At 37.9% G+C, this 27,874-nt stretch overlaps 1 protein-coding gene across 6 annotated transcripts in view; it reads left to right on the top strand.

Moving 5' to 3' along the window:
• The first annotated feature begins 966 nt into the window (after positions 1–966).
• LOC132219026 (ABC-type organic anion transporter ABCA8-like) overlaps positions 967–27,874 on the top strand; it is a 74,919-nt gene continuing 48,011 nt past the window's right edge. For 2 of the 6 annotated variants that reach the window (XM_059671017.1, XM_059671019.1), the window contains exons 1-18: positions 967–1,124; positions 3,957–4,058; positions 5,828–6,032; positions 7,909–8,073; positions 8,825–8,931; positions 10,468–10,694; positions 11,219–11,360; positions 11,598–11,783; positions 13,013–13,160; positions 16,351–16,519; positions 18,510–18,568; positions 19,279–19,389; positions 20,166–20,341; positions 20,821–20,940; positions 21,183–21,321; positions 21,933–22,023; positions 22,792–22,931; positions 23,551–23,670. In XM_059671017.1, coding sequence (XP_059527000.1) covers positions 3,963–4,058; positions 5,828–6,032; positions 7,909–8,073; positions 8,825–8,931; positions 10,468–10,694; positions 11,219–11,360; positions 11,598–11,783; positions 13,013–13,160; positions 16,351–16,519; positions 18,510–18,568; positions 19,279–19,389; positions 20,166–20,341; positions 20,821–20,940; positions 21,183–21,321; positions 21,933–22,023; positions 22,792–22,931; positions 23,551–23,670 — 2,401 coding nt within the window. In that variant the 5' untranslated portion in view covers positions 967–1,124; positions 3,957–3,962. Of the gene's footprint in view, positions 1,125–1,820; positions 1,917–3,956; positions 4,059–5,827; positions 6,033–7,908; positions 8,074–8,824; positions 8,932–10,467; positions 10,695–11,218; positions 11,361–11,597; positions 11,784–13,012; positions 13,161–16,350; positions 16,520–18,509; positions 18,569–19,278; positions 19,390–20,165; positions 20,342–20,820; positions 20,941–21,182; positions 21,322–21,932; positions 22,024–22,791; positions 22,932–23,550; positions 23,671–27,874 lie in introns of those variants that run through there. The other 4 variants (XR_009449343.1, XM_059671016.1, XM_059671018.1 and 1 more) reach the window with 3 other exon arrangements.

Raw genomic sequence — 27,874 nt, 5'->3', positions numbered from 1 at the left:
CTATTGACTTTTGGTTCTCTGATTCAACTATGAGACCCAGCTGCCTTTTTTTTTAATCCTCACCCAAGGATACATGTATTGATGAGGGAGGGAGGGATGGAGGGAGGGAGGGAGAGAGAGAGAGAGGGAGAGAGAGAGAGAGAGAGAGAGAGAGAGAGAGAGAGAGAGAGAGAGAGAGAAACATTCACCAGTTTCCTCCCATACAGGCCCCAACTAGGGATCAAATCTGTAACCTAGGTATGTGCCTGACCAGGAATGGAACCAGTAACATTTTGGTGCACAAGATGATGCTCAACCAACTGAACCATTCTGGCCAAGATCAAATATAAAGTCTTATCTACAGAAAAGATGACTCCCGTCAATCTCTGTGGGAGTCTGAAATAGTTTATCTGGTTTTTAGTTAATTGTTTCCATGGTGCCAACTCCATCTCAAAGTGACTGCAGATTTAGCTAAGTAATTTGCTGCTTTTTTGTTTTTATTCAGAAGCCTTCAGTAGATCCTGATTAGAGATCAAATATGAGACATTTTCTATGTCTTCTATAAGTCTGTGGCTAATGGAGAGAGGAACAAAGGCATGTTATTGTGCAATTAGAATTATCTAAGGAGATTGCTATCAAAGACTAAAGCAGGTTCTAACGTAGTTACAGAAAATTGTTGCTTTTTGAGCATCTGAAAAGAATATTACCCTTGAGATAGTATTGATTTTTAAGTAGGATAATCAGTTGGGAAATAGACCTTTATAACATTTTCAACTTTTTCTTGGGTCTGCTACTTGGTGAAAAATAAGTTTATTCTGAAACTCTCATGCTTCTGTTAACTCAACTGAAACACTGAGAATGAAGATAAAATATAATTACTCAATTTTACAAAAACACACACTGAGAGAGAGAGAAATCGTCCAAGGGCAGTCACATGAGTGTGCTTTTTGGCAGGGCCAACAGAACTGAGATCATAGCCTCTTGTGAAATTAGTCTCCCCGGGAACTTTTTCTAGAAGCCAAACAGTTAAAGAAAAATCTATAGATGCGGCCGAGTTCAGGAAACAATGTGACTTGCTCCCTTCTATAAAAGGAGACCACTGGGTAAAATGTGTTCCTAGATTATGTGCTTCACGTTTCTCAAAGGTAAGTTCATTGTCTTTTTCTGTTTTGTTGGAAGGTGTGTGTGTTTGTTTTTCTATCACAAAATTATGAATAAGTCTTTAGGAATTGAACGCCAACTATCTGTAAAGAAACTATTTTGAAAATGAATGGACTATTTGGATGTGTTTGGACATCTGGTATTTAAAATTGTAAAGATGAAAGCATTGAGATATAACATATGTTTTTAAAAACGTTTTGCGACTGTTATGTGGTTTTAAGCCAGAAACTGAATGTAGGAATAATCGGAAATCTGTTCAGAGATTGCGGAGAACTAAGAATACTGAGAATTCATTTGTAAACCTAGATTGTCTTTGAAGGTCTTTACTTTCATTGCACAGTAACTTGGGGGCATTGTGATAAACTTCTTTTTCTGACTTTGAGTCTGTTTATGAAAAACATTTACAGAAACACAGGGGTGGGCAAAAGCAGGTTGACTGTGGTGAGAACACAAAGCACACCATTTGTTCTTGTGTCATAATTATTTGCTAATTATTGTCTCATTTTCCATAGGATAGACTGTGAACCTGCCTTTCGCACCCTGTATGTCTATTGTTCCTGCCTCTCACGCTTGGGCTCTAAGAACTTTAGAAATGAAAGCTGCCTTCCAGGGTTTTCTGCTCTGTGCACACCACGTATTGGGTCCAAATGTGAAATGTGCAGCTTTTCCTCATCCCAACACTCATATGCTTTGCAGGACACACAGAGCTTTCACACGCCTGCAGTGTAAACATTTTGTTCTGAATGCAACAGCCATAGGACAGGGGGAGGATCAGAGTTGGTACCCCTTGAAACTGCCTACTGCTTGTATAAAAAGGTTGTTAGTCTTTGGATAAACTACAGAACATATGTAAGCTCAGGAAAAATACAGTAGGCGATGCTAACTTACAATGGAAAGGCTAAGGGGCTGGAGCCACACTGACATTTTCAGTGAGGAGATCGCCTTCTTGGCCAGTTTACCCACCTGCACAGCCCTGCACAGTCGCTTTAAAAGTGATTATTCTGGCCCTGGATGGTTTTGCTCAGTGATTAGAGCATCAGCCCTCAGACCAAAAGGTTGAAGGTTTGCTTCCCAGTCAAGGGCTCATACCTGGGTTGCAAGTTCAATCCTCAGCCCCATTTGGGGGGTGGGGTAGGGTCGGGGAAAATATGGAAGGCAACCAGTCGATGTGTCTCTCTCACATCAGAGGGGGTGAGGATTTTTTTAAGTGGTTACTCTGAATTCTCTGCACTAGAACCATCTATGGGGATCCTGAGCCCCTCTCACTGGACACCCTCACCAAATGCTTTTTTCCAAGAATCTCTTCCTCCCTCCGCCTGCCTCTCCATGGGCTCTCCACCCTCTTCACTCAGTCCTCTCCTCCCTAGTCTTGCCTCTCGGACTCACGAAACATCCACGTGTAGGTTCTTCCTCTGGCAATGCCCTCTGAGCCTGTCTTGGATAATAAGCCTGGCTTTGGAACTGACTTCCAGACCCATTTCTCCAGTTTTATCTCCAGGAAATAGCACAGCCCTGTTGGCATCTTCTTCCACGAATGGAATGAGAGCTTCAGGCAGGGGCACACTCACCCACTTGTTATCACGATGGAGTCCATGACAACGGCCTGCTTTCTATCCCTGGTCAATGTTGTGTACACATAGAGGGAGTGGACTACTTGCTTACAAGCCAAATTCAGGGTGGAAATGCTGCTCTGTGCTCAAAAGTCCTGACCTAGTCTTCCGAGTCACCGGGCATGCTTCCCAGAAAACTAAGGATCATCCCAGAATCCCCTTACTTCCTAGAGATCAGCTCAGTTGCACAGTTTGCTCCTGCAGTGAGCTTTGTGAGCATTCCCGTCCCACAGCGTTCAGGGCAGGCTCAGCAGGTCGTGTTGTGTGATATTGGTTATGAGGCAATGGGAAGGTGTGGCGCAGTTTTAGGCATTGAGGCACCTCCTTCTGGGCAGTATTCTGGGCCCTTGCTGGAAAAAAAACAACTATGTATAAATTCCCCTACCTAATCCTCACCACCACAACTCCAACACTCTCTCCTCTCTCTCCTATGCTCAAGGTTGCATATGCAAAAACTGTGACTTGTTAATTTTACCTGGAGGAGGGCTGTGGTCTACTGTGTATTCCTGGTGCAATATCTACAGAAGCATAACGCTGCTCTCTGCAGACAATTTTGGGCAGAGTCCCTGGAATGTTTTCACAATAAGCTGGCCTCCACACAAGTCAGAGGGTTCTGGCTTTTTCACCCAGCTAACACCTGTCTGAGCGCAGTCAGGTGGAAGTTCTACCTCATCTGGAGCCCAAGCTCAAATGCATGACAGCCTCCCCATAGGAACCTATACAATCTATAGGCAAATCTGGAATTACAACTAAAATACGAAATAACCACCCTGAATAAACAACAACGAAAGTAAATAAATAATTCTTTTAAGTTTCAAAAGTTTTCATTTTTTTTAAAGAGTAGCCATGATATTTTTAGGATAAGAGGGGAAACATGGAGAGGAGAATGAAAGGTTGATAAAATTTAGCAGAAGGTAAGAATGTGGGAAAAACTAGAGGCAAAGAAAAACCAGGTTTAACATGAGTATAAAACACAATGAAAGAAAAATCCTCCAAAACAAGAACTTATTCATGAGAATGATGGGTGCTGGGGGGAGCAGGTCCAGTAATAAAATGCTACCTTTGGAACACTCAGGTAGTAGGCACTCAGATTCAGAACACTGGAGTTCTCAGGCTGCTCGTTTGTGTGTTTGCAGGATTTTTTTTTTCCCATTAAGACTATCATATATACTTTACCGTCTCCCCTTTTCTTTTCTTATGAAACAGGGCAACATGAATAAGAGAGAGAGAAGTGTTTGTCAACAAACTTGGGCCTTATTATGCAAGAATTTGCTTAAAAAATGGAGAATGAAAAGGGAGTCCTTAATGGTATGATTCAATATCTGTTTCTCTTCTTTCTTTATGATTGAAAAATGTCCATTCCTTGGGAGGTAACTCTGATTGTTTATTTCCCACCCCCCCCCCAAAAAAAGCAAAAAACAACACCATTATACAATAGAAGAAATTTTTCTCAAGATAATTTGATTACACATGCTCATCATTTGAGGTCTGAAGGCACCGAAGTTGGTCAACACCAGAGAACCCAATCAATGTTTTAGAAGTCAATAGTCACACTTTTTTTAAAAAGTATATTTTTTATTAATTTCAGAGAGGAAGGGAAAGAGAGAGAAAGATAGAAACATCAATGATGAGAGCAAATCATTGATTGGCTGCCTCCTTTGCACCCCCCACTGAGGATCAAGCCTGCAAACCAGGCATATGTGCTGACCAGGAATCAAACCTGTGAACTCCTGGTTCATAGCCCGATGCTGAACCACTGAGCCAAAATAGCAGGGCAATGGTCACACTTTTTACCAGTGTTCCCACTCATAGATCCTTGGGTTAGGATACTGGTATTCTGAAGATGTGGTAAACAAGTCAACCCACAGAAATAGTAATTGGCACTTTTCTATTTAAAAAAAATATTATCTTCAAAATTAGTGGATAATTTGGAAATGTGATCAGTGCCAAGAAGAAAATTAGTATTAGAACTTATAATTTTACCATATAACAAAGATTCTGGGTAAACTTTGATATTTAAAAAAAGAAAATCAGATAGTCTTAGATAAGTAGCACTTTTCACTAAGGAGGGATTTTACTGTATATCTATTGTGAAATTTTTTCTACAATCATGCCTTTAGGGAATAGAGTGATTTCTTACTGGTAGTTTCTAGTATTGATAACTAACAAGGTAGTGTTTCTCAGGTTGCCAACAGGCTGTTGAGTTTCCAATACTAGAATCTTGGCATGAAACCAATACATTACCATTAATTGTGCAATGCCTTAAAACTGTCTCTTATAACACATATACGTTCAGCAGAAGCAAATACAGGCATACTTGGGAGGTATGTGGGTTCAGTTGCAGGCCTCCGTAATAAAGTGAGGATCGCAATAAAGCCCTTGGTAATCTTTCTGCTAGTGGAAGGTCTTGCCTTCAACTTGCAAAAATGCACCATCTGTGAAGTGCAGTAAAGCAGAGCGCAATAAAACGAGATCTGCCTGCACAGCATGAGTAGGTCACCACAGTACTATGAGCTGATAATTTATAATAGCTTGCCACTTTTGCCTCTCATATTTGCATGATCAGTGTATGCATTACACTGGCGTTGTGGATCAAAACACTTAAATTCTTAGTAAGCCTTAGCTGTTTTGGCTCAGTGGGTAGAGTGCTCGCCTGAGGACAAAAGTGTCCCGGGTTCAATCCTGTCAAGGGCGCAGAGCTTGGCTGCAGGTTCCTCCCCGGCCTGGGCCCTGGTAGGGCTCAGGCAGGAGGCAACCAAATGATGTGTTTCTCTCACATCAGTGTTTCTCTCCGTCTTTCCCTCTCTCTTCCACTCTCCCTAAAAATCAATGGAAAAATGTCCTTGGGTGAGGATTAACAAAAAAATAATACACAAACAAAACAAATAAACTCCTAGTAATAGCTCATTTATTACTGAGAGTGCTAAAATGTGTACTGTCCATATTGAAAATGGTTCAGAATGTGGGCTATATTGAAATGAGAAAAGTGAACGAGACAAACTGTATGACCCAATGATTGTGGGTGGCTTATTTGAGATCATCATTTTCTTTCTTTTTTTTTCTCTTGCATTGTGTAGGAATGGTTGAGCTCATTGCTCCTACTGCTTTCTTTGTACCTATATCCTACTACTCATGAAGTCATTGATTTTTCTTCACTGCCTACCATGGACCTGGGACGGGTAGATTCATTTAACCTATCTACATTTATGATTGCATATACACCTCTCACCAATATAACCCAACAGATAATGAAAAAAGTTGCCTTGGCCTCCTTGATAAATGGTGAGTTTTCTAGAAATCTAAGAGGAATTTCTAATGTCAATAGTTGGTTCATTTGACTGCAGGTGTGTGCATTTAGAAGTCCACCCACTCTGCAGTCTGTATTCATGACTTGCACATCCCAGATTATGGGGACTTTTCTTTTCTGTCCTTGCTTCCCTGCACACAGGCCAGGAGGGTGGGTGTAGACCACCCTAGCTTTCCCATGGTACCGCACCGAACATCACACTGTTAGTTCCACTTGAATCTGAATATCTACACTGTGCATCTTGCCTGCAAACACTGAATGTGCTTTTGATTCAAGATCTTAACTTGCTCTGCCTGACAAACTGAGACCTACTCTTCCTGTCTACCCTGAGATGGGTTTGTTCCTACCCTGTTTCACAGTGTCCCCCTAGGGGTCCTGATGTCATGAACATGTGCTTCTCAACAACACCTTTGTTAAAAGTCACAGGCGATTGCAATAATAAATATTCATTAAATGACTATTGTGTGCTAGATCTTTACATGGAGTTTGTCTTCACAATGAATATGTTATTATCTTTATTTTACAGTAAGGTCATTTGCAATAATGATAATAAATATTCATGAAATGCTACTATGTGCTAGATTTTTAGACTTTATTCTATAATAATAGAATATTATTCTGTAATATTAATGGTATTATTCTGTATTATATTTATCTGTACCATGTTTAATATTCTGTACTACTAATAATTGATATTAAGTTTATTTTACAAATATGGAAATTGATTGAAAAATGTTAAGGGACTTATGATTATAACACATTTAATGAAAAATATTATCCCAGGGGGAATAATGTTAATTCTATCAAAATACATGCTACCTCCACTTTGATCTTTGACATTCCCACCCCAATCCAGAACTTTTCTTCCATTTCTTCTCATTTTTCAGTCTTACTAAAGCATCTGTATGGCATTGAACACAATTTTAGCAAAAAAGATGGATTATTTTAGTGATATCAACATAAGCACTCACATAGTTTTTGTTTTAACTCTTTCTTTCAGCATATTAACCATACTATGAGGATTGCTCAAGAAAAATGAAGTTGCATAGTTATTTCCACCTGATATAAACCAGTACCTAATTGTCATATACATATATAAAATTTTAGATTTATTGTAATGCTAATTCTTCTGTGAGTGGTTTAATTGATATGGTATATTATACATAATTAATACTGGTTCAATAATTCCAACATATGAAAATAATTTTTATGTATGTCTTCTGATTATACACTCTCTGGATAAAATTATAGAAATGTCTGTCCCATGCGCCAGCATGGCTCAGTGGTTGAGCATCAACCTATGAAGCAGGAGGTCACAGTTCGCCTCCCAGGTCAGGGCACATGCCCGGGTTGTGGGTTCAATCCCCAGTGTGAGACATGAAGGAGGCAGCTGATCCATGATTCTCTCTCATCATTGATGTTTTTTTCTCTCGCCCTCTCCCTTCCTCTCTGAAATCAATAAAAAATATTTTTTTTAAGTAGAAATGTCTGTACCCAACTTTGTGCCTGACTTACTCCAAATTGATATTTGATTTAATTTTATTTCCATAAAGAACTTTAGTAAAAGTAATTGAATGTGAAACCTGAAGTTAGTCTCCTAATATTATCTGTAATAACAAAAGTGTAATATGCTAATTAGACCGGACATCCTTCCGGATGACCTTCTGGACGAAACCGGGGCTCCAAGTGAAGCCCAGGTCCCGGTGCCTGCAGCCAGCCAGAGAGAAGTCTGGGTCCTGGGTGCAACAGGGAAGCACATGCTAGCAGCCGGGTGAAGAAAGGCCTACTCTTGCATGAATTTCATTCATTGGGTCTCTAGTTAATTATAATATTTTTTTCTTATAATGGCAGAGACAGACGTCTTGGGACTGTCTGATGAAGAAAGTATTGAAGAATTAAGGGAAAATCTTCCTAGGGATGTAGTAGGAGTTATCTTTACTAATATATCCTCATATAATTTGAAATTCTCATGGTTTCACCAAATTTCAAGAATGAAGGAACACAGAGACCATACAGGTAACTTTCTAGCCATACAATTCCACTGCTTTCTATTTAATTTATGTCATAAGGCATATGTGGGAATAGCTGTTAGTGCAGTGCATTTCAAAGTCTTTATCTGCGAAGATGATGTCAACAGGCCAATGAACTCATTTCAAAAATGTACAGTGATTTTTGAGGTACATTAACATACTATATTATATTGTAGTTTTATATATATACATTTATATTTACATATGTATAGATATATATGCATGTATACATATATTATATGATTATAATTTATTACATATATGAATTCTGCCCAGATTTCTTCAGAAACCTATTGTATTTCAATCAAAATCATAATGGATATTTAAATATAAATTGATATATTTTTCTTGAATATACCTCTAAAAAGGGCACAGAATAGCCAAGATGCTCTTTAGAAAAGAATGAAGTTACAAATAATTAAAACTGTGCTGCTACCATAATAATAGACAGATAGATCAGTGAAGCAGAAGAGAGAGCCTTGGAAAGTTTTCACATAGACCTAAAAACTAACATATGGCTCAGAAGACATTGCAGGTCAGTCAGTGTGAGGAAAATTGTCTTTCCATAAAGAACATAATGAAATTATTTCACATGAAATGACAATTCCAGATGAAAAATTAAATGAGAAAAAAACATGCCTCTAAACCTTTCAGAAGTCAATATAGGACAATGTCTTTATAACTGTGGGATAGAAAATAATTTCTTAAACAAAACAGTTATACATTTTCCCTTAAAGCTCATTGTTATGAAACATATTGGGGAGATATTGACTGTGGAGTTACAACACCCTGGAAGGAAGGCTTTACGGCTCTTCAAGCTGCCATTAATGCTGCTATTATAGAAGTGAGTACAAAAATGTCCAATGAAAACTAGTGTTCAATGCAGATTAATGGTATAAGAAGCATCAAAACTTTCATCAGCTCTGGTCCATGTGGCTCAGTTGATTGGAGTGTCGTCCTGTGCACCAAAAGGTCACAGGATTAATTCTGGTCTGGGCACATACCTAGGTTGAGGGTTCCATCCATGGTTGGGGCATGTACAGGAGGCAACCAATCAATGTTTCTCTCTCTCTCTCTCTCTCTCTCTCTCTCTCTCTCTCTCTCTCCTTCTGCCTTTGTCTCTCTCTCAAATCAATTTTTTTAAGTTTCATCAAAGAAAATATAAATCAACTAGAGGCCTGGTGCACGAAATTCATGCGGGGGGGGGGGCGCGGTCCATCAGCCCAGCCTGCACCCTCTCCAATCTGAGATCCCTCTTACAATCCAGGACTGCTGGCTCCCAACCACTCGCCTGCCTGCCAGCCTGAACGCCCCCTAACCAAGCCCCTGCCAGCCTGATCGATGCCTAAATGCTTCCATGCACCCCTGATTGCCCCCCAACTGACCTCCTTGCAATTCTGATCGCCCCCAACTGCCCTCCCCTGCAAGCCTGATCCCCCCCAACTGCACTCCCCTGCTGGCCTGGTTGCCCCGTTCTGCCCTCCCCTGCCGGCCAGGTCACCTCTAACTGCCCTCCCCTGCTGGCCTGATTACCCCCAACTGCCCTCCCCTGCTGACCTTGTCATCCCCAACTGCATTCCCCTGCTGGCCCAGACAACACTAACTGCCCTCCCCTGCAGGCCTGGTGCCCCCCACAACTGCCTTACCCTGCCGAACTGGTTTCCCCTAACTGCTCTCTCCTGCTGGCCTGATCGCCCATACAAAGCTCCCCTGCCGCCCATCTTGTGGTGGCCTCTTGTGACCACATGGGGGTAGCCATCTTTGACCACATGGGGGTAGCCATCTTGTGTGAGGGTGTGAGGGTCAATTTGCATATAACCTCTTTATTATATAGGATAGACTTGTTCTTTGATTTACTCAGCGGTTTCCTTACAACAAAGTTTACTTGAGTTGCCATATGCCATGGAGGATATGTATAAATAGAAGAGAAATTTTCTCCTCAGAGAAGACACATTCTCAGTAAGCCAGGCATAGAATTAATTTCTTGCAAGAGGAGAAGTAGGCTATCATGGAGGTGTAAATGAGCACAAGCATCTCAGCCTAGGACACCATGGCAGAATGCCTCATTGAAAGGACCTTTCACCCTGAAGCTTGAGGGAAGAGGTTTGCTGAATAGATAATGCCATAAAGACATTGCAAGCAAATCATCAGGCAAGGTTAGGCGGGGAGGCGATAAAGCACATAGCAAATTTGGGGAAATGTGTGCAGTTCAGGATGCCTGGAGTGAGGGCTCCAAGCAGGCCAGTGGTGGAACAGGGAAGTGACAAGTTGGGCTAGAATCAGCTCCACACAGACCCATTACGTGTTCATAGTAAAAGAGATGATTGAAAGAAAACGGAGCCTGTCATCCATGAATATACAAGTCACTGTCTTTCTTCAGATCACAACAAATCACTCAGTGATGGAGGAATTGATGTCAGTTACTGGAAAAAATATGAAGATACATCCCTTCGTGAGTCAAGACGGGATATTCATGGATCTCTTCCTTTTCTTCTACATTATTTCCTTTTCCCCATTCATTTATTATGCCTCTATTAATGTTACAAGAGAGAGGAAAAGGATGAAGGGTTTGATGACAATGATGGGTCTTCGACATTCAGCATTCTGGTGAGTCAAGTGTACCAATAAGTAAAGGTAGGATTTAGGGAAAGTGGACTTCATTATGCAAATGTAATGACTTTCTACCTTTTTTCCTATGAATGGGATATATTGTTTTTAGTGGAATGCTTGTGAGGCTGAGGCTAGGGGTTACTATGCACCTAGAAGAGAGACTATCAAGTTTGGGTATTTGGGGAGATTGCAAAGCAGGGGACCTGGGGGATGGCCACTGAGTCTACAGGAAAGAGTGTGGTAGAAGTGATAAATGACAATGCCTAGGCCAGAAGGGGAATGCAAGCCAGGGTGAGGCTGAAAGGGGAAAAGAAGAGGTCAGAGATCAGAAGCCCCTTTGGAGATCAGGTATGATGGATATACTTGAGGGAGCAAACTGGCAGAACAGGATGGTATATAGGTGCTGGGTAATTGGAATTTAAAATGTCACAAGTTGAGCTCTTCCAGGTATGTTTGAATCCACCGTAGTTCCTTTCCAATGTAACATGAAATACTAAAATAACATTCTGTTTCCACATTAGGCTCTCCTGGGGTTTGCTCTATGCTGGTTTCATCTTCATCACTACGCTTTTATTGGTGCTTATTATAAAATCTATCCAATTTGTCATTTGGACTGGCTTCATGGTGGTCTTCACTCTCTTTTTCCTCTATGGATTGTCTTTGGTGAGTTGGTGAATTACACTTTTTCCCATCTGACAAGATTAAGTGTTGGTTTTCTTCCCTGCCTGCTCCGTTTGCATGGAAGTCTGTTATGCCAGTTTGTGCAAATTTCAGATATTTTTGTATTTTATACATAGATTATTAACATAATGCTAGTTTTATATATTCAATTTCTTATGTTATTCTGTTAGGAATAATTTATAGAGAAACATAAACTAACCTAGTCTTCTCTCCCTGTAGATAGCTTTGGCTTTTCTAATGAGCGTCTTGATAAAGAAACCATTCCTCACTGGCCTGGTCGTGTCCCTTCTCACTGTCTTTTCGGGGAGTCTGGGATTCACGGTCTTGTACAGGCATCTTCCTGCATCCTTGGAGTGGATATTGGGTTTTCTCAGCCCCTTTGCCTTCATGCTTGGAATGACCCAGGTGAGAAGCCATCTAATTACTTATTAATGGCATTTTTGAACCATCTTTCTTCTCTGGGATTTTGTTTTTGGTATCACATTATTTACTTTATTAAAAATCAAACATCGACATGTTAAATTTTTGTTACATTTGCTATGCAAACATAGATAAGTGTCTACACACTGCATCCTGGTGAGATTAGGCATAATAATTACCTTAAACACAATTAGAATGCTCTATGCACTGAGTTATAGGAGCAACTCAAATCTCAGAACACGAGACTATAAAATAAAATAAATTATATTTCAATAAAAAATAAACTATTATTTTGCTGTGTATGAACCCTATGTTTGTCTTCTCTCTGGAATTTAACTGTCTGTAGTCATTTCTATGCTCAGTATTATAAGGTATAAAATCCTAATAAAGACTATTTGTAAGGTTTTACAAGCTTTCACAGCACTTAGCCCAGTAAAATAAACCATAGGTGAGTGAAAAAATGGAAGGCCAATATATAATTCTTGGAGTGTTATTTTGGCAGCCAATTAAATATGGACAAGATGTCACAAATCTAATACGAAATAAATCTTCCAGTTCATATTTTGACTTAGTAATTGAACAGCACGCATAATTGTAGAAACCATTCAAGAAAAGAAAAGTCAAAGTTAAAAAGACCTTAAAAATGCATTTAGTAAATTACATTTCTGTTCATAAAATGTCAATTCTCTTGATCTGATTCTCTCATTGAACTTACTTTGCCATTCTTCCAATTAATGGTCATGTCACTCATTACAGGCCCGTTATTTAGTGCTGAACACAAGGACAGCTTGCTATAAAGTACTCATTAGCTTGAACATTATAGACCAACACACTCATTCTTCTTCAACACACCAGCGATCTTTCCAAGAGCATGAATTCTCTCTCAGGAGACATTTTCAAAGAACACCACACCTTCCTTCCATGTTCTATTTGGAAAAGGTTTATTGAAGGCAGATCTCAAATGTCATCTTTTCCCATACTCCTCTACCTCCTCCTAACACTCCCATTTCATTGAGAACATATTTTAAACTTGCATTGTAGTTGTTCCCGTGCGCATGCTTTCCAATAGATTTGAGAGTAAAGTAGTCAGTTTTATTCAACTTTGTATTCCCGGTATGGGGCAAAGGGTGGCATGTTTTATTTTTTATGCTAAACCTGTTTTAACATTTATCATAAGCCTAATTTCCCTTAATTAATTTCCTTTTAATTTTCAGCTTTTACGTGTGGACTATGATGTGAATTCCAATGCATTTCCTGCTTTTTCAAACTACTCAAGTCAAATAATAGCAGCACATTTTATGTTGGTTTTCGATATTTTCCTCTACCTGGTATTGACGATTTATTTTGAAAAAATTTTGCCAAGTGAGTAGTGATATGATTAAAATCAAACACCACTTAAATAATTTCATTTCCTAAAATGAGTCTCCTAACACATATGGTTTATATTTAAAGAAATATCCTTTGCATTAAGGTCATTGAAATCAACAAGGTTATTGCCAGTGACAAAATCAGTTCTTTATTTCTCTCTGGCTGTTTTGACTGGTCAGAACTAAAGCCTGAATTTTGCTTATGGAATGATGAGCCTGTATCTGAACTTCACTCTACTCTGTGTGTGGCTTGTTTCTTATTTAAGAGATGCTTAGGAAGCTAGTTCCGAAGTGGGTCTGGCTAGGTACTTAGTCATGGAAATTTATAGCTGCTTTGTCTAACTATTTAGCTCAGTGGTTCTGAGCCCTGGCTGTACATCAGAACCACCTGGGGAACTTGAAAAACCTTCTAAGCCCAGCTCAACTCCAAGAGATTATAATTCATTTTATCAGTGGTGGGATGAGGGCACCACTATTTCAAAAAGATCTCCGCATAGTTTCACAATAGGAAAGTCAATAGGTGATCAATCCTCATTTTTTATCAACCTGCAACACAAAAGAATATGAGTGCCACAAAAGCAGGGCTCTGTTTTGTTCCCAGATAAACCCCAAGCACCCACCTCAGTGCCTGGTGCATGCCAGGGACTTAGTAAGTACTTGCAGCTGAAATACTGCTGCATTTTTCCTTCCCCCTTTTATAATGAAAGGCAGGGGCTGTGTCACCTCTGCATTTCCCATTCCAAACAGAACACCAAGGGCTTTTATTATACTTAATCCATTTATATATTTGAGTATATATCCAAAGGAAATAAAATCACTATCTCAAAGAGGTCTGTACTCCCATGGTCATTGAAACATTATTCAGAGTAGCCAAGATATGGATATGGAAACAACCTAAGTGTTCATCAGTGGGTGAATAGATAAAGAAAATGTGCTGTCTGTATGTCTGTCTATCTATCTATCTATCTATCTATCTATCTATCTATCTATCTATCTATCTATCTACCATGCAATATTATCCAGCCTTTAAAAAAAGAAAGAAAGAAATGCTGCCATTTACAACAACATGGGTGGATGAGTGCAGAGGGCATTATGCTAAGTGAAATAAGCCAGTCACAGAAAGACAAATACATGGAATCTAAAAAATGTCAAACTAACAGTAACAGAGAGTCAAATGCTGGTTACCAGGGTTTGGGGACAGGGGTGAGTGGAGAAAGGAGAGATGTTGGTTACGGGGTACACGTTTTTATTTATAAGATGAAGTTCTGGAGATCTAATGTACATCATGGTAACTAGAGTTAGTAATAATTTATTGTATGCTTGACATTTGCTAAGATAGATCTCAAGTTTCCTTACCACACACACACACACACACACACACACTCAGAGAAATAGAAACCATGTGAAGTGATGGATATGTTAATTAGCTTGATGATGGTGATTTTTTTCAGGTTTCTCTGCTTTATTTATTTTTAATATAGTTTTTATTGTTGAAAGTATTACAAATAGCTCCCTTTACCCCCTTTTGATCTCCCCATTCTTTACCTCCCCTCCATTCTCTTTCCATCCCCAAGTTCATTATTTCTCAAAACATCACATTGAACACCTTAAATATATATATAATTTTTATTTGTTGATTGTACTCCAGTAAGGCTGGAAAAATTATGAAAGTCACTAATGGCCTAAACACACAGAGTGGGTAAAAATGTCACCAGTGAGTAAACACAGGTAGGAAGGGAAGAAGGGAAGGGAGTGAGACTGAAGATGCATAGCGAGGTCTTAAAGCAGTGACTTGAATGTACTGTTTTAGGTAATCCCTCCAGAACAATAACGACCTCTGCCTTCTAGAAGAGCCCAGAAAAAATAGATGTCAGGATCTACACTTTTGGCTCATACATTTATTATAGAGTTGTAGTTAGTTTAACCATCCATTCATTAAGACTGAATTTAGCCTGGTATGGCTCAATGGTTGAATGTCAACCCATGAACCAAGAGGTCACTGGTTTGATTCCCTGTCAGGGCATTTTTTGGCTGGGTTATGGGTTCCATCCCCAGTAGCGGGCCTGGAGGAGGCAACTGATTGATGTTTCTCTCCCATCCATGTTTCTCAACCCCCAGCCCACTCTTTATATCTCTCAAAAAAAAAAAAAAAAAAAAGGCTGGGCTTAAGCCTGAATTTAACCAGGTTTACTGTGTTAGAAATTCTTTCAAAGATAAGAAGTATCAATGTGAGAAAGGAAAATTAACTAGATAAAATGATAGAATCATGTATTAATAAATCTCATGGCAGAATGTATTCAATTAAGCTACATGCTTTTATTTGCTAGGCTTCCTAATCCAGGGGAAAAGATGGGTACTAACTAATAATATACCTACGACAGGTATGTAGGGAGTGGTCGGTATATATTTATTGCATGGATGAATGCCTGAACATGTGAAAAATACACAGAAGTTTGAAAACCCATCAATCTTACAGTGGAAGCCAGTTGCAGAATATTAGAGAAAAATAATTCTTCCATTTCATAATGTCCATTAACATATCAGAAAACAGAAGTGATAATTAAGTGCAAATATACTGTGGATTCATTTCCAGAAGAGGGTTCATGGATAATGCATTCTTAATGCAGATCATAAATTTGCTTCAGAGGAATGTTAGATTTGGGGTTGAGATAAGGCATGAATTCAAATTAGCTTTTGAAATTCCACTCTGTGTTCATTTGCTATAAGTCCTTTTGCCAGAGTCTCCCCAATTCTGTCACTTATTTTTATTAAATCCTAATCAAACTTTTCTTGCAATATTTGTTGATTTATATGCAATAGTTAGTCCTCAAGTCTTCCTCCTTTGCCAGTGTTGATAGAGTTCAGCATGCCCAACCTATCTTGCATTTGTCTTGCAATATCTGATGTTCTTGAGGTTAAGAAGAGTCTTAACATTTATTTAAGTTCCTCCAGAATTTTTAAAGTCACAGCTTCAGTTCTTCCCAGAGGAAAAATAATTATAATAGAGAGAGACATCTTAGTGGTCTTTTCTCTCCTTAAGAAGCTACACATATCCAAACATGTATTTTTTTGTGTTGACCATGTTTCAAGTTTATTGGCAGAAAGGTTGCATTGCTATGCTGCATTGGGGTGACTCTCTCCCTTAACGTGGTGATTGACCCAGAATTTGTCTCCTGGCCATATAGATGAATATGAACACCAATACTCACCCTTGTTTTTCCTGAAGTCTTCATTTTGGTCACGACAACGTAATGCTGATCATGTGGCCCTTGAAGATGAAATATATTCTGATCCTTCATCTAATGACTCTTTTGAACCAGTGTCTCCAGAATTCCATGGGAAAGAAGCCATCAGGTAACAAGGATGCAGATGGAGAACAGGCCAAAGAATGAGGAGCTAGTAGTTCACACCTGAAAGAAGCCAAGTTCTCTCTAGTGCCCTATCGGTGGCTCCCATTGAACTTATCCATGCTACATTCATCACTTCCCACTTCAAGCTGAAAAAAAATTTCTTTACCTTTTTTTGTCTTATATTATTGACATTTACATTAAATACAAACTGAGATTTCACCCACAAAGATAATTTGACAAAACACTCATCTGAATTCTCAATCTTCTCTCTGTTGTCTTCTCCAACCGTAGCCTCCATCTCACTCTTTTCTTTGCCTGGACACATTTACTCATACATGGCTCCCACCTCATTTATTATATTCCTATATTTTCCTCTCAATTTTTAAACTTCTCTTTTATATTTATTGCCCTTTCAAAAAAGATGAAAGAGTAGGGAAGAGGAAGGAAGAGAAGACCTAGAGATAGTCACAAAGGGAATTGAGGGAGAAGTTCCTTTTGGAATGTGTTTTTTTCCATGCTAGTAACTTTTATTTTCAAATAAAAATTAGGAAGAAATTTCTCAACATCCCTGACTATTCAAATTGTATTCATCTATCTGTGTCCAGCATATATGTCAGTCTTCTATGACCTGTCTCAGATTATTCCAGACTACTGAGCTTGTAGAACCATTTAATTTTTTATTTTAATCTGTCCCATATTTATCTTCCATATTTATATTTGTCCTGTGACCTAAACTAGGTTTAACCTCTGGCAGATCAACTTGGAGCAAAGCAATGACTATAGTTGATGTGTTCATATGTTTATTTTAATTTTTCTATCTCTTTAGCAGCTCACTCAACTATAAGGACTATGTAGATTGATGGGAAAATGGGATTAAAACAGAAAGGAGAAAATCTGAACAGTTCTGTATGAATGGAACCTGGATTGATGAATACATGACAAAATAAGAAACATAAATTTGATGCAGTTTATGGATATGTTTCTGATAATATAAAATAGGTAAAATGCCTAGGATTCCAGATCTATAATAGCACCCAGCATGCTAATTCCATTCCTTTCTATTACCATAATCATCATCATAAACCAATATCATCTGATGTTTACTGAATATTTACCAAGCACTATGCATGCAGGATGAAATACTTTACTCATCCTTCAACACAGCCCTAAAGCACTCCAAATTTTTAGGTTACAAAAGCCAAAATTTACCCAGAATAATGTACATTGGCTAAGGTAACAGCTACTAAATGTTCTAGCTGGGGTTAGCTCAAGTGGGAAGGACTGTAAAACCCACTGCTCTCACTGTTATGATCTTTGCCTCTCTCCTTTACTCCACCCTGACCTTGACTCAAATTAACCAAAGGTATCTCCAGCCTGAGTCAGTAGTTCACAATGAGCCCTTCAGGAATGGATGCCTGTGTTACCTCTTGGTCTAGCTTCTTTGGCTTTGCAGTTTAGAGATGATCCTGGTTTTCAATAGTAATGTAAGGTTCCACCTCAGTTGTTGGAATAATATTATCTGGTGATGTGTTCCAAGCATAGGGAAATTTTAAAACTTGGCAAGTGTCCCAGCCTGCGTGGCTCTGTGGTTGAATTTTGATCTATGAACCAGGAGGTCATTGTTCTATTCCCGGTCAGGGTACATGCCTGAGTTGTGTACACAGTCTCCAGAGTGTGGGGTGCAATAGCAGATAATCAGTAATTCTCTCTCATCGTTGATGTTTCTATCTCTCACTCCCTCTCTCTTCTTCTCTGACATCAATAAAACATATTAAAAAATTTTTTTTGCAGGTGAATCTATGTGCAGCCAAGGCTAGGGAAAAATACTCTACCTGATTCGCACACACAAGCATGATTTCCAAAGGGTACTATAAATTCCTAGTTCTTCTATGCCCTGAAGGGGGCAGATTCATAAATCATGTCAGCCAAACATAGAATTACCAACTGAAGAAAATCGTCAGAACTTGAAACCTCTTTTTCTTCTTTTTTTAAAGAATAAGAAATGTTACAAAAGAATATAAAGGAAAGCCTGATAAAGTAAAAGCTTTGAAAGGTAACATTTAATTATTATATTGATAATAATTTTCTGATTTTCACTCTTGTTTCTTGCACTTGGTGAACAATTACTAGTGGTATTTCAGATTTGAAATTAGTTATTTAGCCATATGATAAAATTTCCTGTCTACCAATTATTTCTACTATGTAAAAGAAATAATTGATTGTGTTTTCAGATTATATATGACTTTGAAAGATATACTGTGTCATACTGAGGTAGCCTAAGGCTATTCTGGGTTGTTTTCTACAAACTCAAATTTTTCTTCTATAATTCTAAAGCTATTGTAGATATTGCTATTTTTATTTTGTGCAAAAATGTCATATACACCAAAGGATTTTTATCCACATAAAAATTTACTGAACTATTAAAGTCTCATTTATATTATTTAGTCAATAAATATTAACATTCACCTGCCATATACCAGGCAATATCAATGAACTTAAGAGTATACTAGTAAGAAGTTTCTTGGTTTTAAAACAAGTAATTTCAAATTTTTAAAACAGGATGCACATATAAATTTATAAAGGCATATTTTTTATTTTGAGTTTAACAACCTAATATATTCATATATAGAAAACATGGCCATTCAAGGAAATAAAAAGACAAATTTTAGCTCCACAATAAATTTGTAGTTTTTTCCTACCTCCCTACCTCTTTTCCTTCCTTCCTTTCTCCCAGCCTTCTTTCCTTTTCTTTTTTCTTCCTAGATCTGGCATTTGACATATATGAAGGCCAAATCACTGCAATACTTGGTCACAGTGGAGCTGGAAAATCAACACTATTGAACATTCTTAGTGGGTTATCTGTTCCCACCAAAGGTAAGAGGGTTCTTCTCCCCCAAAGTCAGGCTGACAAATAAATCATCTGTTAATAAGTTCTTGTGATCATTAATCACAAACACAGATTACCAGAAATAAACGGAAGTTAATTTATAGTATTCTATAGAGGTATGCAATCTTTAATGGAATTTGATTATTTCATGATTTATTTTCTGGTCCTTTGGCATTCCAACTTGTATCTGTTAGCTTTTGCTGCACAACAAGCATTCCCAAAGCTAATAGCTTAAAATAAAAATGTTTGCTTATTTCTCATTACTCTGTGGGTTGGCTGGTGGTTTTTCTGTCTGGATTAAAATAGCTGGGGCTGAACGCTTTAGCATAGCCTTACTTACACATGTGGGGCTCTAGTTAGAACCACAGCACCTCTCTTTCTACATCCCCCAGGAAGCTAGTTAGGGATTCTTCATCCAGTGATACCCATGACTCCAGAAGCAAAGAGAGCACAACCCCAGGGGGGAGGCACTTCGCAATCCCTGCTTATATCACATCTGCTAAAATTCAATTTATCATAGCACCACACCTAACTATGAGGGGAGAATAAGTAGACTACATCTTAATGGAAAAAACTGCAGAAGGGACCTTTCTCCCACCCCATACACCACACAGCTAAAATGGAAGTTCACAATACCTGAGTTGTATAAACCTTGAAGATAAAACCATATTATCTAGAATGTAATAAATAACTCTATAGTGGCTTTTCATTTAGAAAAATAAGTTAAGTATAATCTGATGTTAACTTTTAATCTTTGTTATAGGTTCCGTCACTGTGTATAGTAATAAACTTTCAGAAATGGCTGACCTAGAAAATATGAGCAAGCTCACTGGAGTTTGCCCGCAGTCCAATGTGCAATTTGACTACCTCACTGTAAGAGAAAATCTCAGACTCTTTGCTAAGATAAAAGGGATTCCACCACAGGAAGTGGAACAAGAGGTACATAAAAATATCAGAACTAACATATTGGCCAAAATGAGATCTTTAAGTCTATTTGCACTGAGTTTTTATGCTTTCATTAAATTATCTTTGAACAAAGTCATTGTGTGAAAGTTGGACAAAAAATCTAATTTAGGTATTTATCTGAGTTAAATGGTTATCTAACATTTATGTATAATTTATATGACAACCGTTATCCTTAGCTTTAAATATACTAATTCATTTATTTCCCATAACAAATCTATAAGATAGATGCTATTATTACTCCCATTTTACGTATGTGGAAACTGAGGTTTAAGAGAGCAAGTAACTTGACCAGGACTATGCAGCTAGTTAATGTGGAGTGGTATTCAAATATAGTCAATCTGGCTCAGAATGCATGCTTTTAGCCATTACACTTTCCTGCCTTGTATTTATCAATGTAAAAATAAAAACAGAAAGGAATCTTGTACGTGATACAAATGTTGTCATTTGGTTAGATACAAAGAGTTGTGCGGGAGTTGCAAATGGACAGTATTGAAGACGTCCTTGCTCAAAACTTAAGTGGTGGACAGAAAAGAAAACTCACTTTTGGAATTGCCATTTTAGGAGATCCTCAGGTAAATAAGATGAAATATTGAGATGGATTAAATTTTTTTAAATTAAAACTTTCCATAGTAGTTCCAACCTTTTATTTGCAAAGGACATCTGTGATAAAATGTTTATGATGGGACATCATATATAAGAACAAAATCCTAACCACATGATCTTTGAAATATAAATAACATGGTTTCAACATGTTTTCTGGAAGAACTATATACTTTATTGGAAAGATCCTTTTATATACACCCCTCCACTGTAGATTTTCCTATTGGATGAACCAACTGCTGGGTTGGATCCCTTTTCAAGGCATCAAGTGTGGAACTTGCTGAAGGAGCGGAAAATGGACCGTGTGATCATTTTCAGTACCCAGTTCATGGATGAGGCTGATATCCTGGCTGGTAAGTACTAGATTAGATACTGGTTTCCTTTAGTATCATGATGAAAACTTCATGAGATTTGAGAAATATGGATTGTATACTCAGCAGCTGTATTGTGTAACCTGGTCTCCCAGCTATAACCAGCCATTGGAACAGCTGGCAATGATATGAACTGGCCCAAGAATCTTACTCCCAACCACTTCTATGTATGTCCTAGGATTTTTGTATCCCTTGATTACATGGAGGTATGATCTGCCAGGAAACTCACTTATTTTGAAGGAAGAGTCTATATTCAAAGGCATCGGTCCTTTTACTCAAAATAGAAGGAAATCAACTTAAAATATTCAAACAATTTTGATGTTTGGTCCATTAAAATATATAATGTGATGATTCTCTATATTCAAAGATTTATCTGCAAAACCTCTCTGACTGGCTGGAAGGGAAAACAACAGTCTAAAGTATATAAATAAGATTAAAATGTGTCTATTTCAATGATTTTTTATGAAGCCCTGTATGTGAAAATATAGAAGCTCCTGAATTAGAGTTGGATCACACAGACAATGACCTATCTTTTGGGGGGAAAGAACAGTCAACTTCTTGAAAAACTTTCTTCTTTGCTTCTTCCCTTTCAGACAGGAAAGTGTTTCTCTCCAAAGGGAAGCTGAAGTGTGCAGGCTCAAGTCTGTTTCTAAAGAAGAAATGGGGGATTGGGTATCACTTAAGGTATGGCCACTTGAGGAGGCTGGAGAATGAGAAATGGGCTAAAGCAAGACATGATGCTTGGAGCAACACATCACAGCACACAAGGAAACTTTTGATTATTATATACAGATGTTGATGTATACATATATATACATATACACAAATAAAAATGAGATGTATAGACAGATATAGAGATTAGAGATTAGAATAAAGATACAGATATAGATATATAGAGTATATAGTTTGTGTATATGAATTATTGATTGGCAGATTTTAGAAATTGAGAATATAAGATAACAAAAAGTTTAGATAAATGTGATAGAAAATATGTCCACAACACATTATTTGGTAAGAAAGGTATGTATTCAGGGAACTTTCTCAACTGACATTGTATTTCACAACCTCATCATCTCTCACCCAGGATTTTAACAGTCTCTTAAGCAGACTCCTTGTTTCTTCTCTTTCCCCTAGCTCTTCCTCTTCTCTCTTGTTTTTTCTCTCCTGTCCATTCTCTTCATTTTATTTTATTACTATTTTTAGATAGTAACATATTCTGTTATTATTGATTGATCCAGAGATAAGATGCTTAACATTATTGTAGTTAAATCTTTTACTTTAGTAGGTAGGCACTATATATAATCTGATTTTTCGACCTCTTATTTCATGTTTGGGTGACCTATTTCTTGCATTAGATTTTATGTGATTTTTCTTTGTCTCCTAGAGACAAGTAATTTTCTTCATGCAATTGGAGACAATGTTAGATAACACAGATCTATTTTTTATCACCAGTTTTCAGTTGAATGATATGTGTGTTCAAGAAAAAATAACATCCATTGTTAAAAAGCACATCCCTGATGCCAAATTATCAGCAAAAAGTGAAGGAAAACTTGTCTATACATTGCCCTTGGAAAGAACAAATAAATTTCCAGGTAATGTACAAGAATATCAAGAAATGAAATACTTAAATGTTATTCATAAAAATAATATCTATGATAATTACTATAACTAACGTTTATTAAGAGCATAGTAGTACAATGTGTTCAGGTATTTAAAACATGAGGTAAGAATAGACTCTGCCATGGTCCAGCCCCAGAGCTCCAGGGGTTCCCAAAGGTGTGGACGGAGTCAGTGAAGAATGATTTACACGGAGACAGATTCTCTGTGGATCTTCCCAGTGCCTAGCTAAGGCCACAGAGAGAGATGCAGAGGCAAGCTGAAACTTTATTTTATAGTCAGAGGTAAACAAGGTAGTGGTTACCAAAGTTACACTGTTCTTGTGAGTTTCACTTGTTTTTGTTCTTGTTCTGCACTTCCCTCAGCCCATTAGCTTCCCAGATAAGATCTAGGGAGTGTCATAAGGTCAAGCCTAATTATGCTAAGAGCACTGTGCCCTCTAAGCTGGGACTTGTTTGTGACTTTGCCAACAGGTCAGTCTGAGGCTTAACCCTATAGCTGCTCCCGAGAAGACTCTTATCTACAGTGGGAAATATTATATTCTAATTGATACACTATGCTTGTTTTGATTTGATATTGTGTATGTGTTTTTAGAACTTTATGAGAACCTTGATCTCTCTGCTGACCTGGGAATTGAGAATTATGGTGTTTCCATGCCAACCTTGAATGAGGTGTTCCTGAAACTAGAAGGAAAATCAACTGTTGATGAACCAGGTAAATAAAATGCATGAAAATGATCATGTAAGTGTATTCATAACACCTGGTCCACTATATATTTCAAGAAGACACCATTCAAGGCCCTGGCTGAGTATCTCAGTTGCTTAGATCATCATCTCAATACACCAAGATTGCAGGATGGATCCCTAGTCAGGGTACATACAAAAATCAACCAATGAATGCATAAGTGGAAGAACACGTCTCTCTCTCTCTCTCTCTCTCTCTCTCTCTCTCTCTCTCTCTCTCTCTCTCTCTTCCTCTTCTCTCTAAAACTCAATAAATAAAAAACTAAAAAAAAAAAGGCAGACACCATTCCAATAACATGATTCAATAACATGATTACATGTGGGGTTCCATGATTAAGGCCATTTTTGGACAAGAATATATTAAGGTGAAGTGCATCGCTGTCACTTTTGTTACCTCCTCTGCCAATATTGCCTTGATATTAAAAACGGTCCATTTACTTCTACCCAAGGCTCATAGCCCTCATCGTATCCCATTTTCCAAGAGCAATTTCAGACAAAACACTTATTCTAAATCTCTCTCCAAGCACTTTGAATGTGACATCACACTGACTGTTGGTCTCCATGGTTTCTGAATTGAGGATTTCTATGTATGATGAGTTGTTTTTCTCCTGATGCTTTCTGTCTTTGGCTTTGAGAATTCAACTATGATGTCTTTAGATGTGGACCTCCTTCTGTTTATCATATGTGGTATTTGTTGAGCTTCCTATATATGAAGATTAGAGTTTTTCATCACATTTAGGAAGATTTTAGCCACTATTTCTTCAACTATACTTTCTTTCCCTTTCTCTCTATACTGAAGCCTAATTTGCCTAATATTAATACAACTGGAGGCACGAAGCATGAAATCCATGCAAGTGTAGGCCCTCCAGACCTGGCTTCATCCGGAAGGTCATCCGGAAGGTCATACAGACAGTCAATCAGCTGTTCAGCCTTTTGGTCAATTTGCATATTATGCTTTTATTATTATAGATTGCTTTAATTTTAATGTAATTTATGACTTTAAACTTTTTTTAACCCGTTTATGCTTTCCATTTAAAATGCATTTCTTATAAATGGCATATAGTTGAATTTTGCTTATTGAGACATTTCTTTTTTATTTATTTTTTTTTACCCTGCTGGAATTTTTATTGGGATTGCATTGAATTGCTAGATTGGGGAATATAGGCATCTTAACAATATTGAATATTCCAATCTATTAACCTAGTATATTTTTCCATTTATTTAGATCTTTATTTTTTTTAATTTTTTTTTATTGCTTAAAGTATTAAAAAGAGTATTACATATGTCTCCTTTTTTCCCCCCCGCCCTTGACAATCCCATGGCCTCCCCCACCCCCCAGTGTCTTATGTACATTGGATATGCTTATATGCATGCATACAAGTCCTTTGGTTGATCTCTTACCCACCCCCCTCGTGCCCTACCACCCTCCCCAGCCTTCCTGCTGTATTTTGACAATCTGTTCGAGGCAGCTCTGCCTCTGTATCTATTTTTGTTCATAAGTTTATAATGGTCTTTATTACCCAGAAATGAGTGAGATCATGTGGTATTTTTCCTTCATTGACTGGCTTATTTCACTTAGCATAATGCTCTCCAGTTCCATCCATGCTGTTGCAAATGGTAAGAGTTCCTTCTTTTTTACAGCAGCATAGTATTCCATCGTGTAGATGTACCACAGTTTTCTAATCCATTCATCTACAAATGGGCAGTTAGGCTGTTTCCAGATCTTAGCTATGGTGAATTGTGCTGCTATGAATATAGGGGTGCATATATCCTTTCTGATTGGTGTTTCTGGTTTCTTGGGATATATTCCTAGAAGTGGGATCACAGGGTCAAATGGGAGTTCCATTTGTAGTTTTTTGAGGAAACTCCATACTGTCTTCCATAGTGGCTGCACCAGTCTGCATTCCCACCAGCAGTGCACAAGTGTTCCATTTTCTCCACATCCTCTCCAGCACTTGTCGTTTGTTGATTTGTTGATGATAGCCATTCTGACAGGTGTGAGATGGTACCTCATTGTTGTTTTGATTTGCATCTCTCAGATGATTAGTGACTTTGAGCATGTTTTCATATGTCTCTTGGGTTTCTGAATGTCCTGTTTTGAACGGTGTCTACTTAAATCCTTTGCCCATATTTTGATTGGATTGTTTATCTTCCTCTTGTTAAGTTGTATGAGTTCCCTATAAATGTTGGAGATTAGGCCCTTATCAGATATGGTGTTGGCAAATATGTTTGGCCATGCAGTGGGCTTTCTTGTTGTTTTGTTGATGGTTTCTTTTGCTGTGCAGAAGCTTTTTATTTTGATGTAGTCCCATTTGTTCATTTTCTCTTTAGTTTCAAGTGCCCTAGGAGCTGTATCTGAAGAAATTGCTTCGGCATATGTCTGAGATTTTGTTGCCTTTGGATTCTTCTAGTATTTTTATGGTTTCCCATCGTACGTTTAAGTCCTTTATCCATTTTGAGTTTATTTTTGTGTATGATGTAAGTTGGTGGTCTAGTTTCATTTTCTTGCATGTGTCTGTCCAATTTTTCCAACACCATTTATTGAAGAGACTATCTTGACTCCATTGTATGTTCTTGCCTACTTTGTCAGATATTAATTGGGCATATTGGTTCAGGTCGATTTCTGGACTCTCTATTCTATTCCATTGATCTATATGTCTGTTCTTGTGCCAGTACCAGGCAGTTTTGAGAACGGTGGCTTTGTAATACAGCTTGATATCTGGTATTGAGATCCCACCTACTTTGTTCTTTCTCAGGATTGCTGCAGCTATTCGGAGTCTTTTTTTTTTATTCCAGATGAATTTTTGGAGAGTTTGTTCTAGGTCTGTAGAATATGTCATTGGTATTTTAATGGGAAGTGCATTGAATGTATAGATTGCTTTGGGTAGTATGGACATTTTAATGATGTTGATTCTACCAATTCAAGAACATGGTATGTTCTTCCATCTGTTTATGTCTTCCTCTATCTCTTTGTTCAACGTCCTGTAGTTTTCTGAGTAGAGGTCTTTTACCTCCTTAATTAAGTTAATTCCTAGGTATCTTAATTTTTTTGGTGTGATGGTAAATGGGATTGTTTTCTTAGTCTCTCTTCCTGTAAGTTCACTATTGGTGTATAGAAATGTCATAGATTTCTTGGGGTTAATTTCGTATCCTGCTACATTGCCAAATTCATGTAATAAGTCTAATAGTTTTTTGATGGAGTCTTCAGGGTTTTTTATGTATAATATCATGTCATCTGCAAATAAGGACAGTTTTACTTCTTCTTTTCCAATTTGGATGCCTTTTATTTCTTCTTATTGTCTAATTGCATGGCTAATACTTCCAGGTCTATGTTGAACAGGAGTGGTGAGAGTGGGCATCCCTGTCTTGTTCCTGTTCTTAGGGGAAATGGTGTTAGTTTTTGTCCATTGAGTATGATGTTGGCTGTGGGCTTGTCATATATGGCTTTTATTATGTTGAGGTATGATCCTTCTATTCCCACCTTGCTGAAAGTTTTTATCAAAAATGGGTGTTGGATTTTGTCAAATGCTTTTTCTGCATCAATTGATATGACTATGTGTTTTTTTTCTTTCAATTTGTTTATGTGATGCATCACATTTATTGATTTGCGGATATTGTACCATCCTTGCATCCCTGGGATAAAGCCTACTTGGTCATGGTGTATGATCTTTCTGATGAACTGCTGAATCTGATTTACTAAGATTTTGTTGAGTATTTTGACATCCATGTTCATGAAGGATATTGGCCTGTAATTCTCTTTCAATGTGTTGTCTTTACCTGGTTTTGGTGTTAGGGTGATGCTGGCTTCATAGAATGAGCTTGGAAGTGTTCCTTCCTCTTGAATTTTTTGTAGTAATCTGAGGAGGATAGGTTTTAGTTCTTCCTTGAAGGTTTGGTAAAACTCCCCTGTGAAGCCATCTGGTCCTGGGCTATGTTTGCTGGAAGCTTTTTGATGACTCCTTCAATTTCTTCCATAGCTTTTGGCCTATTGTGATTTTAAATTCTTCCTGATTGAGTTTTGGAATGCTGTATTTTTCTAGGAATTTGTCCATTTCCTCCAGGTTGTCTAGTTTGTTGGAGTAGAGTTGTCCATAGTATTTTTTAGCAATTATTTGTATTTCTGTGGGGTCTATTGTTATTTCGCCTCTATCATTTCTGATTTTGTTTATTTGGGT

Source organism: Myotis daubentonii, chromosome 16, assembly GCF_963259705.1.
Source record: "Myotis daubentonii chromosome 16, mMyoDau2.1, whole genome shotgun sequence".
Classification (NCBI taxonomy): domain Eukaryota; kingdom Metazoa; phylum Chordata; class Mammalia; order Chiroptera; family Vespertilionidae; genus Myotis; species Myotis daubentonii.
Note: the sequence above shows the minus strand (reverse complement) of the source record. Positions and strands in the feature narration are given on the sequence as shown.